The sequence below is a fragment of the Bombyx mori genome, chromosome 22 (genome assembly GCF_030269925.1).
Source record: "Bombyx mori chromosome 22, ASM3026992v2".
NCBI classification, from domain to species: domain Eukaryota; kingdom Metazoa; phylum Arthropoda; class Insecta; order Lepidoptera; family Bombycidae; genus Bombyx; species Bombyx mori.
The window spans coordinates 4,869,722-4,882,432 of record NC_085128.1 but is presented as its reverse complement, the minus strand read 5'-3'; the positions used below and the strand labels follow the sequence as shown (position 1 = coordinate 4,882,432).

The following is a 12,711-nucleotide window of genomic DNA, read 5'->3' as shown; positions in this document are numbered from 1 at the left end:
CAAAGGGCTCGACAAGTAAATTAACCCTCAGACACAGCCCACTGAGTTTCTCGCTGGATCTTCTCAGTGGGTCGAGTTTCCGATCCGGTGGTAAATTCTGCGAAGCACGGCTCTTGCTAGGGTTTGTGTTAGCAACGTCATCAGGTTTGAGCCCCGTGAGCTCACCTACTAGTTAAGGCGACGCTGATATGGCCTCTAAAGGCTCTCGGCTTAGGTAGAAAAAAAAAATTAGATTAAATTACCTTAGTTGAACTACCTGTGTTCATTAATTATGTTAAAATTTTCTGGAAACATAATGTGTTTCTTTAATTGGCTCATGTTTGGGAAAACATCCTCTGTACCCTGTGTCTAGTTAAATGCTGTTGAAACATTGTTTATTAAATAAATAAATTAATAAATAAATGGTAATATTACCTTTGGAGACCAAGTAGGCTTCAAGAGCGAAGGCAATACTGGTTTTACCAGCGCCGCTTAGCCCCGTGAACCAGACGGTGCTACCCCTGAACGCTCTGCTTCCAAGAGCTCTGCTCCTCTTGGCCCTGGACACTTGATGCTTCTGCTCGACGACATTCGTGGCCACCTGAGCGCACTATAAAAACAAAGATTCGTTACTACTTACTGGTAACTACGATATTTACTGGTTGTAGGACGTCTTGTGAGTACACGCGGGTAGGTACCACCGCCCTGCCTATTTCTGCCGTGAAGCAATAATGCGTTTCGGTTTGAAGGGTGGGGCAGCCGTTGTAACTATACTGAGATCTTAGAACTTAAATCTCAAGGTGGGTGGCGCATTTACGTTGTAGATGTCCATGGGCTCCAGTAACCACTTAACACCAGGTGGGCTGTGAGCTCGTCCACCCATCTAAGAAAAAAAAGGAAAAAAAAACTAATTCATCAAAGTAATCGCAGAATTACTTTGACGACCTAGATTAGGTTTCTCCTGCCAGATCAGATTTTTCATGTCTTCCAATTTCAAGACTTACACAATGCAAAATACACAAATAGATAAATACGATGATAATATTGATAAAATTATAATGTTTAGTTCAGTTTTAACTTTGAATCACTACACAAATTGTCAATAAGTGATAAGATATTAAGATTCGAAATATCTCGATACTACTCGTACATAATAGCTCGGTTCAGTACCATTTCAACATCTCAAAAATACTCGAAATTTATATTATTATTTTATGAAGTATTAATTTGTGAATAGGGGATGATAATATCGGATACACCAATAAGACAATAAGACTGTATACGTATAATAAAAATTTAGCAGAAATGAAATCGGAACTCAACTATGTTTCTGAGATATGAATCCTATAAGAAAAATGCGTAACAAAATCAAAGCCGTGAAAAGAAACCGTCTCACATAATAAACTTCCAATTAGGTTTGGACAATCTCATTGGCTGTTCGAGCTACGAATGCGACTTATGTAAGCAGTGCGCACATATTAGCTTTGTTATATAGCTAGCCACGTAATCTAACTCCAAACTCCTGACTGTTTGCTCCTGACTGCAGAGCTACGATTATTTTTTTGACGCGCTATAATAATAGTCATAATCTATATATAAAAAATGAATTGCTGTTCGTTAGTCTCGCTAAAACTCGAGAATGGCTGGACCGATTTGGCTAATTTTGGTCTTGAATTATTTGTGGAAGTCCAGAGAAGGTTTAAAAGGTATATAAATATGAAAATGCTCAAAATTAAATAAAAATTACGATTTTGTTTTCCCTTTGATGTGTCCCCCCGTCGGACGGATTCCTTTTGTTTGTTTTAAGTTTATTTTATACAAAAGTTTAGGTCTTTTATTTCTCGATTGAGGCACTACGAAGTCTGCCGGGTCAGCTAGTATAATAATATAATAACTATTATAATAATTAGATAGCTTGCCATATGTATCGTTTAACTTTAATTATTTCTTTAACAAAATTATGACCAATTTCAATTCTGATAAAATTTTAAAGTTTGCTCCTGCATCAACGAATGGTGTATGTAAAATACTATATAGTGAGCAAAATACTACATATAAAGTACTTTTATTAGTGAGCAGAAAGAGCTCTGAACACCGTAGCTCATAAAGATAATAAAGAGCATCATCATCATCATCATCAACAGCCCACAGTCGTCCACTGCTGGACATAGGCCTCTCCCAATCCACACCACTGAGCACGGTCTGCGGTTCTCCTCATCCACTTCTTGCCGGCCACCGTGCGGAGGTCATCGCACCACCTAATAAAGAGCATAAGATATTATAATAAATATTGAACCAATATCGAAAATAATAGACAACTATATTATGTAGGCATTGTACTCTATTGACTTTTTGTTCATTGATTAGAAATTAAACGGGAAGTAACAAATTCATCTATTTCGAATAACAATAAATTTATTGTAATTGAAAATCGTACACGATCCGTGACGACCTCAAACAAAGGTCGAACCAATATTAAGAACACTAACATAGTTACATATTGTTAATTTATAAAAATCAAAGTAATCGATGTTAAAAAGCCTTCCTCTTCCTCGTAATAAAGTTTACATAAATAGCCCAAACATGTACAACTTTAAGATCATAATAAAACAATTTTATATAAATAAGCATATCGTATTGGGTTAATTAACACATATGTACATACTCGAGGCTCAGCACGGCGGTGAAGCTAAAAGCGTTTTCCAATCCAGAACTCATAGGTTTGTAACTGGACATGCAAAACCATTTTTTGGATTGAATTTTCGCACGTCTTCTCGGGGATCTTGTGATACGTAGTATGTAGAATTGCCGTAACTAACCACTAAATGACTCCTTTATACTCTATCCCGAACGGCTAATCCCCCTGAGGCAAAGTCCGGAAGAAGCAAAACGGAGATAGGCACTAGCATTTTTTATAAACAAAAAACCCTCATTATTCTTTACGTAATATGACCGAAATAAGCACATTTTGTACTTTAAATTTTTTAATTGGCTGCTAGCTTACCTGGTGTTTCGGAACAACATAATTTAAGATTACTCATATACTAAATAATCTAGACTAAATAAACTAATTCCAATTATTGACACAATAACATGTTGACAGATAAGAAAAATTTAATTTAATTTCAGATATAAAGAATTACAATCAAATATAAAAATCGAATTTTGATTTATTTATATTATATTCTATAATAGTGTATTCTATTATAGTGGCATATTTTGAGCCCGCATGTGTAGGTAACAATCTCGACGGTCTATTCGTAGCGCGTAGTAGTCACGCGATTACAATACAACGCGTTATACAATACAATGGAGTTGTTGATATTTTGCACTAGTTATATCTATGAGTTCCGTAAACCACTGAAAACCAGCTTTGAGCTAGTGATCCTATCTAAAGCAGTAACAAAATGCATTTATGTATATCAGAACAAAATTCATAATTCTCCCCCATACATTTTCCTTTCAGTTGACAATAGTATCTGATTTATAACTGTCTAAAGTAACATTGAATTAAAATTGATATTACAAAGTAACACATAACATTAAACGCACAAAGGTTTTGTGAAGGGAATTGAACCTTGATCAAACAAATTAATATTATGCATCCGATCAAAGTGCCTATTTACGTTAAAAGATAAATTATTAGTGATTGAAATGCGCCCGCAATTCGCAACGCGCAAACTTGCAAAAATATACTTTTATTACAATTACAGATTCAATAGGCGACATACTCCCATCGCAATTTATTTATTAGATAATCCGTACTACCCAATAATGATTTTTTCCTTTTAATATTTGACACATACTACTTAAAACCATGTCCGTACCTGCCGTTATTGGGGAGATTAGCGTGTAGATGCAAACACAATAGCGGATCAATTTTAAAAAGCCATACAGGCAGAAAAACTTTACATTCAAACTTTTGTCAAGAATCTGAAAAAGCGAAAACCGGACTTCTGTTTACAAATTGTTTATAGAAATGTGGCTCGGTTCAGTAAATTTATTTTACAATTAAAAGATTACCTAGATCTGTTAAGTAATATCTGAACAGAAATTAAAGATAACATTATTAGAGCGTTCATTTTAGGTACAGTCATTTTTTTTTTTTTTTTATACCGAATTAAACTAACCAAGACGCAATACACGTAATCGAAAAGATAAAATCAGATTGCTTAGTGCGAGTTTTTTAACGTTCTCGAGAGCGTCGTTGGGTCTTCGTGACCCCTTACGGAGGCACGGGTCGGGCCTCGGGGCAATCCCCTCTGCCCGGACTTGAACTCCCTGCCTAACGAGGCAGGGGTGGTGTTTGTTGCCTATTTATTAAAGTTGATGATGAACTGGTATGAGTAGGTTGATTTCTGTAGGAATGATGATGATGATCATGATAAGTGACTATGATCATGCAGCAGGTGATGATGATGTTGATGAAGGTGATGATGATGATGATTATGATGGTAGTAATAATAGAAATGAGGCGGGTCTACTCCCATGAAGTAGGGGAGGGATGGACGACCCTCCTACCTTTCCTCGTTCGTTCTTCCCTCTTTTCATTCTTCCTCCTCCTCTTCCCCAGCCGCCGGCGCTCCGCCCGCCGTCGCCGACCGTCACGCAGCCCCCCGTGATGTTGTGTTTGTATATATATATATAATTAATTTTTTTTTTTTTTTTTTTTTTTTTTTTTTTTTTTTTTTTTTTTTTTTTTTTTTTTTTTTTTTTTTTTTTCCTCCCGTCATTGCTGGTTAACCAAAAAAATTTTGGGTCCCACAGCAATGGGGGTTTTTGGTTTTTTAGTTTTATTAATAATTAATAATGAATAATGTTAATGATGAATTAAACAATTGGTCTTACGGCTATTCTATGGAGTATGGGGGGAGATGGATTTAGGAATCTGCGACGCCGCCGGCGACGGGAGATCAGCCTTCCAGGACACTTGCAATGAAAATGACAATAAAATGGCAATACATACAGTAGGATGGCAATACAGCAGTTAAATGGTAATACAGTAATCTAATTGGAAATTTTGCATGGGCACTCTACTAATACTATGAAAGCAGTCTAACAAATAAATATCTACAAGCAATCTAAAGGCAACTAACTACAAGCATACACAGCAACAACAGAAACACAACAATAACAATAATAAGCAAACAATAAGCGAAAATTGATTGTAACAATCCTCAAGAGCAATTGTCTATACAATTGCTCTGAGATTGAATTAGATATATATAATTTTTTTTTTTTTTTTTTTTTTTTTTTTTTTTTTTTTTTTTTTTTTTTTTTTTTTTTTTTTTTTTTTTTTTTTTTTTTTTTTTAATAATAACATTGTAACACACAAACATACAACATACTGTACAAGAAACGGCCATACATAAAGCGTATATAATGTGGACCTACGTAAGGGGAAGGCTGACCGATCTAATTGAGTCCCCGCGGCAAGGACTGCGGCGGAGGCCCAACCCGACTCCCAACGCCGACGGCGTCACACTTGGTCTAGCTGTGGGGAGACCACATTCCGGCCCGCGGGCGAGCGAAAAAGACAGCCCCCAGGAAAGAAACGAGAAAGGGGGGGGCTCTACCCTAACAGTGGGGGTAGACCACTTGACTTTTGCCTCGCTGGAGCCCTCCCCCCCACGATTCCGTACAGTCCACGGGGATGGGGGGGGAGGGCTGCAGCTCGGCGTTAGGCCCCTAAAAGTGGGGCTGTAATATGCACCCTCTTTAACGTAGAGGGGCGGACTTACGCTCCTTGCCGAGGAGCGTTGGTACAGGCCCCTGAAGGGGGACCCGCCAGACCGATTTTTTACGGCTGTGGGGTTGCGATAAGACGATGAAACCCATTCCGAGGGGGACACTCATAGGTCCTCTCCGGCCTCACAGCCGATGAGGATCTTTAACTCCGAACGATCGTCGGGGGTACCAATAGCTCCCGCGGCAGGGCCTTACCATCAGGTGGTCTGGCATGCAGCGGGGCTATACAGCGGAGGTGCTCATGGGGGCTGTTTTCAGCTCGCTCGTACATATTACGAGCGAGCCTAGTCACAAACTCCATGAGCGACTCCACCTCAAGGTCTCGGGCGATAACGTCATTTCTGACGTACCGCCCGGCCCCGACGATATTACGGAGGGAAAGATTCTGCTGGGCCTGTAACCTGGCTCGCTGGGACGGCGACAGTAGGTGGTACCAGGCCGCAGCAGCGTATGTGAGACGGGAGCGGACGTACGTCTTGTAAATAGCGAGCTTAGTCCTGGTCGGCAGCCCGGACACCAACACCGGCCGCAGCATGAACCTGGCCGCGCTCGCCGAACCGATAATTCGGCTGGCGTGCGCCGCCATGCTCAGTGAGTGGTCAATGTCACACCCGAGATACCGGACCTTCGGCTTAAACTCGATATTCACACCTCGGAGATTGAGTTTCTTGGGGACGACTCTGATACGGACCGGACCGTGGATAAGAGCTGCAGTCTTGCCCACATTGACCGCGACCTTCCAACGGTCCAGCCACTGGGGCAGTAAATCCAGAAGCCTCTGCATCCTCATTATGGCTGCAGAGGGGAACGGGGAGGACGCGAAGTAGGCAGAGTCGTCTGCGAACAGTGCCAACATCACGTCCTCTTCCCACTCTCGAAGGTTATCCTTCAGAGTGGGGATATCGTTCGTATAGAGGGCGTAAAGGATAGGAGATAGGACACTACCCTGTGGGACCCCGGCCGAAATTTCACGCACGGATGACCGTGCGTTCTCGACCGCGACAAAGAATGAGCGACCCTCCAGGTACGACCCGAGCAGTCTCACGTGGGCAAGCGGTAGACCCGCATCCCGCAGCTTGTGAACCAGCCCCTCGTGCCACACACGGTCGAAGGCCTTCTCGATGTCGAGAAAGACCGCGACCGTGTATTGGCCCGAGTTGTACCGGTCCGCCAAGTGATGCAGGACGCGAGTCAGTTGCAAAGTTGTTGAGTGGCCGCTTCTAAAGCCGTACTGTTCCGGCCTGAGGAGGATATACGGCGATATTCTCCTCAGGAGCAGCCGCTCAAACAACTTGCCCACGTGGGAGAGCAAGGTAATCGGTCGGTAGCTGGAGGGCTCTCTCCTGTCCTTGCCGGGTTTGGGCAGGACAATAATTTTGCCCAGCTTCCAGGTTTTGGGGTAGTGTCCTACCCGGAGTATGGAGTTGAACAATCGTGTCATTGCTGACACGATTGCGTGAGGAAGGTTAGTGAGTGCAGGGGGAGTTATACCGTCCTCGCCAGGGGCTTTGCGCCTTTTCATCATTTTGATGAGGTGACGCACTTCGCTGGGTGTGATGCTTTCGTCGTTTCCCAGCTCTTCCCTCGGCGAGTCCGATTTGAGGAGTTGGAGTACGCCCTCTGTAACCTCTTGGTGGAATGCAGCCATTGAGGGTGCAGAGACATTTGGTGTGAACTGCCGCTCCAGTGAGTTGGCCAGGATCTCGGCGCGAGCCTGTGCCGAGAAGTGCCTAAGTCCCCCCTCGTCCACGAGTGGACAGGAGGGGGAAGGCTTGTTAGTGAGCCGGCGACAGATGCGGTGGAGCGAGGCCATTGTACGGTCTTCCGACGCGTCTAATAGCCCCCCCTCCCAGGAGTCACCCCGGAAGGTCTGCATCCCAGTCGCCAGCTCCTCCTCCAGTCGGTTGAGCTCGCGCTTGATCCTGGGACATCTAGTTGTCGCCCAGAGCCTTCTCAGTGCCCTCTTCCGACGAATCATCGTCTTGAGGTGCACCGGGAGTCCTTCTCTGGGCCCCCCACTGGGTACCAGAGTCGTCGCTTGTTCAAGTGCTCCCCTGATGATGTCGACAAGGCGGAGTGCCGCCGCGTCGACCTCGTCAGGGGTAGACGGATCTTGAACCGGGGATTGGTCGGCCAGGAGTCTCGTAAAAGACTCCCAGTCGACCCTGGGCCTTAGAGGGGACGTCGCGACCCGAGTTAACCCCAGACCTACCGTAACCAAGATCGGCAGGTGCGGGGTGCTCAGGTCGTACAGCGCCTCTATAGTTAGAGGACACCGTAACCCCTTGTGCACGCAAACGTCCAGTACGTCCGGTTGGTACCGGGCCGCGCTCGGGACGTGCGTGGGCTCGTTGGGGCCGACTACGCAATAGTCCCCCCTTTCGGCATCCTCGTATAACCTCCTGCCGGGCGCGTTGATGACTCGGGAACCCCATGCAGTATGTTTTGCATTGAGGTCCCCCAACACCAACGCCGGCCGGGGGTCATAGTTCAAGATCCGTCTGAAGTCGGCTTCAGCAAAATCAGGACCCGGAGGCCGATATGCGGCATATATCCGCAGCTCGGCCTCCGGAGTGTGCACCCTCACTCCCACCATTCTGGTCGAGGTGAAGGGCACCTGCTCCAACTCGTCGTGCACCACATCCCTCCTGACGAGCGCCGCAGTGCCCCTGAACGGCAGCCCGGCAGGAGAGAGTTCGTCCCTTCGGTACACAAAGTAGTTGGGCATCCTGAAATTCTGCTGGCGCTTGAGCTTGGTCTCGCCCAGGAGTATGACCTGTGGGTCGTACTCCTGGGCGAGTCGGATTAATTCCGACCTTCGGGACCCTATCCCGTCGGGGTTCCAGTATATCACACGCAGCTCCTGGCTAGCCATTGAGCTGCGTGATCAACCGGTAGAATCCCGAGAGCAGGGCCCCGAAGGGGCTGGCGCCCGAGGCGATCTCACGTACTACTTCCGATATCGCCCCGGACACTTTCTCCCATAATTTGCGCAGCCAGTTAGTAAAGCTAGTTGTCTTTGGTGACTGGCTTACTCTAGGCTGCCCGCGTTGCGTGTGTCTGGTGCAGGTAGGTTCTTTCGGGTTGTTGGGGTCTTTGTCTTTGGTGACTTCTTCATCCTCTTCTTCATCTTCTGCCACCTCCATTTCCTCCTGTACTTCCTTATTTTTTGGAAGTATTTTGGGGTGTGCTGCCTCTGCGTTGGTAGGTTCGGTTTGGTCCTTCTCTTTCCCCTTCTTTTTCTTTTTCTTTTTCTTCTTTTTCTTGGCCGTTTCTAGATTGGTCTGGGGGCCCAGCTCAGTTGGTTTCCCAATAAGGGTTGCTGAGTCACCTGACTTAGGTCTTGATTTGACAGTCGGGCCTGCTTTTTTGGGCATGATTGCTTCTGCCATCAAGTTTGAGGCCGATGGTTGGGCTTCTACGGTACTCATATGTTGGGGTACTGAAGAGGGGAGACGGAGGGTAAGGGAGGATTTCCCCTTTCCCTTACCTTTCCCCTTTGCAATTTGAGATTGAGTTTGCTTTTTATGCTGGTTTGGGTTGTGATTATATTGGGGGTCTGAGGTATGAGTCCCAGGCTTGCCTGTCGGGGGCACCGACGGAGGTACAGCGACTCCCATCGCTCTGGCCTTTCTGCGGAATATCGCGCATCGTTTGTCCACGGCTGCGTGGTTTTTACCGCAGTTGGCGCATTTGTATGGTCCCTCTTTGGGCCCCGGGCAATCCGCCACAATGTGTTCTCCAGCACAGCGTACGCAGCGGATCGCCCGGTGGCAATTCGTAGAGGCATGGCCGAAGGCTTGGCACCTATGGCACTGTGCGGGGCCTCGGGCCGTGCGCCATCCCTCAATCGATACCCCCGGCATTGACAGTATTTCATTCACTGTATATACCCGGGCGAGGTCTTCTTTCGATAGATGGTCCAGTGTGACAAAGAACACACAACTTGGTCTTCCTCTCTTAGCCAAGATGCACCTGGCATACCTGGCCGGGAATCCCTTCTCCTTTAGGGCCTCCACTACTAATGCCGCATCGGTGTCGGGGGGGAGTCCTTTGATGGCCACCCTCGATGGGATCTCCTCGGCTAGCGCATAGCAGTACCATTTGATGCCGCTATCCGCCGAGGAGGCCTCCGAGAGGTAGGCCTGGACCACCCTGTACTCGTTCACCGACGCTGGCAGGAAGCGGAACCCTCTCCCTAGTGGTCGGACTGATGGGACTCTGCCGAGGCGCTCTCTGATTGCTGCAATATGTCGTGTCCAGTTAGGGAGAGCCTCGACCATGATGGGTGGATGGTGTTTAAGTTTTTCCCTGTCGCCTTCTTTTTGGGGGATTGTTGTAAGTTTGGAGGGTGTAATTTGTTTAGGAGGAGGGACTTGAGCTGTTATTGTAGCATAAGAAGTGGACTGTTTCGGGCCTGTGATGTTGATGTTGTTGTCTCGGGCAGGAGCACCCTTATTGATAGTCATAGGGTCCAGTGTATTAGTAGGGGATGGAGATCGAGGAGGAGTTCTTTCCCTCCTACTGGTTGGCTTCGGTGCCTCATGTAATGGCTTTGGTTGTGGTCTTGGTCTGGGCCCGGTCTTTGTGGAGCTGTTGGAGTCAGCGGAGGCGGAGCCGCGAGATGAGCTAACTGACTGGGAGCTACCAGAGTCGTCCGATGAGTCGACGGATCTACCCAGTCTAGGTCTTTTGTCCACTGCTTCCGCCGAGCCCTTGTCCGATTCGGACCTAGCCTTCTTGCGGGGTCGAGGCGTCTCCGGACAGTCGGCCGGTAGGGGAAACATAGTTTGCCCCGGACCGACCCTCGGAGAGTCCTGGCCCCCCCAAGGCGTGCCAGGCCTTTCGATCAGACCAGGGGCGGCGCGAGCAGCGCTGGGTGCAGGTGGCATATGCGATCCATAATCTTGCGGATCCTCTACTGTGCTCGGTTTGTCCCTTCGCGAGGTTGTGGGTGTGCTGTGAATGGGGGGTGAGATCCCCCCTGGCATGTTGACTATTTGTATTAGGTTTTACATAGAAATATTTTTTTTTTTTTTTTTTTGGACCGGAAATGTGACAATATAAAATCGAGGGGGGAGAGGGGGGAAGGGGGGAGGGGGAGGGGGGGAGGAGGGGGGAGGGGGGAGGGGGGAGGGGAGGGGGGAGGGAGGGGGGTTTCGTGGGGAGGCGTTTACCAACTTGTACTAAGATGGAGTTGAACTGATGGGACACACCACGAGAGAAGGTAAAAATAGTGGTAATAATTAGGTCAGAATTGAAGATTAGCAGCCCCAATAGCCGGCAGCCGGTGCAGACTATCCATCACCAAGCAGCAATGAGGTCAGCCCGTATAAGCTGGGATGACTAATCCCGATGGGAACAACCAGTCCCAAGTACCTGGGCCGAAAGACTAGGAAACACCAGTTTCCCGCTCCGGAACCCGTGCACCCGGCCAAGCGACTCCCACTCTAAGGTTATACGAACCCCATATGTCTACCCAGTAGTTCCAATGGTGATAGGTGGATGTAGTTATAGATATAGTCTATTACCTGGGACAGTCAAACACCCACTTACCGTACGATGCGCCGCAACCACCAGTACTACTAAATGAATAAACCTTACTAGTAACTATACACCAAAAATTAAAATTAACAAAAAGTTTCACAATAATTAAAATAAGTAAAATAAAATAAAATAAAATAAAATAAAACAAGATAAAATAAAATAATCTATGAATAATGTTTTATAAAAGATCGGCAACTATTACTAACATATGGGAATTCAACCAGCCGAAAAGTACTTAGAATTTCATTCAACGTGAACACTTATGAACGTTGTCACTGTCTACCAGTACACTAAATTTCAAATTACGTGAAGTAAAATATTTAAGAAAATTGTACTAGTTGAGGGTAGATTGGAATTAAAAATGTTTGAAATTGTAAATTTTCGTTGTGGAAAGAACAACGATGCCTATTGGCTGTCGGAGTGCAGCATATCTACATATCTGTTACAGTGAAGAATCTAAAATAGAATTTTGATGTTAACTGCATTCAATTGATTTCAATGCAACAAGGTAGCAAATAATTATATTACAATCAAGCTGGATTAAACTTTTGGACTAAAAACTATACAATAAAATATATACAATTCCCAGTTTATAACCTACCTGCTGCGGGTCCCCGACGTCGCCAGTCTAGGACTCTGCTATCCGCTCTCCAGCAGTTCAATCAACCAGCAATTAAACCGAATTATCACAATTGACGTAACCTACAATCTAATTAACCTAATTACATACTACTTGATAGACCTACAACAAAGGGGATAGCGGGATTACCCAAACAGCACCCCACTAAGCTACTGTTAACAAAAAACTAATTAAAATTGTCTAAATTAGTGGCTAACCATTTAATAAAGTCGGCCAGTAGCCAAGATCCGATTTTTGAGTAAAATTAAATGCTACCAGAAACACTTTTATTAGGTGTAGGTAGTTGTAAAAAAGTGGACAAAGGATTTTACTAAATCTAAAATTGAAAATTAAAATTAACTGCGGCCGCGCCGTTCTTTAGTCAATATTACTTTGAATGTTTAAAACAATAAAGAAGCTACCTAATCTCGTTGATCTAAATACATTGATGTAAAAATTAAATTATGTTCTACCAAGAACACTTTTTCTAAGTGTAGGTAGATGTACAAAGAGGACAAAGGATTTTTTTACTAGTACTAGAATTTAAAATTAGAATTAAAGTTAACTACTGCTTATAATGTTTAGAATACTAAAGAAACTACTGCATTCAATTTTACTGGTGCTGTAGGGGCTCCAGTGCCCTCGACCCTTTGTCCAGACCACTTAACCGGGCTTTGTAACCGCCCCGCCTGACCCCGGAGGGTAGGAGAGGACTGGGAGTGACACACGGAGGCCAGACTCAGTGGCGCTAACGTTCGCCGGATTTATTCAGGAATAAATCGGCGACGCAGCAAACACAGGCTGGTCGACACCTACCC

The 12,711-nt window shown here is 45.3% G+C and overlaps 1 protein-coding gene and 1 long non-coding RNA gene across 4 annotated transcripts in view; one reads left to right on the top strand and one right to left on the bottom strand.

Annotated features, from left to right (window-relative positions):
- The window catches only part of LOC101745840 (bifunctional 3'-phosphoadenosine 5'-phosphosulfate synthase), a 63,034-nt gene that overhangs the window by 23,807 nt on the left and 26,516 nt on the right, over positions 1–12,711 (bottom strand). For 2 of the 3 annotated variants that reach the window (XM_038019082.2, XM_038019081.2), the window contains exon 2: positions 415–589. In XM_038019082.2, coding sequence (XP_037875010.1) covers positions 415–589 — 175 coding nt within the window. Of the gene's footprint in view, positions 1–414; positions 590–4,500; positions 4,630–12,711 lie in introns of those variants that run through there. The other variant, XM_038019080.2, reaches the window with a different exon arrangement.
- The window catches only part of LOC134200953 (uncharacterized), a 75,870-nt gene that overhangs the window by 38,728 nt on the left and 24,431 nt on the right, over positions 1–12,711 (top strand). The window lies entirely within an intron of this gene.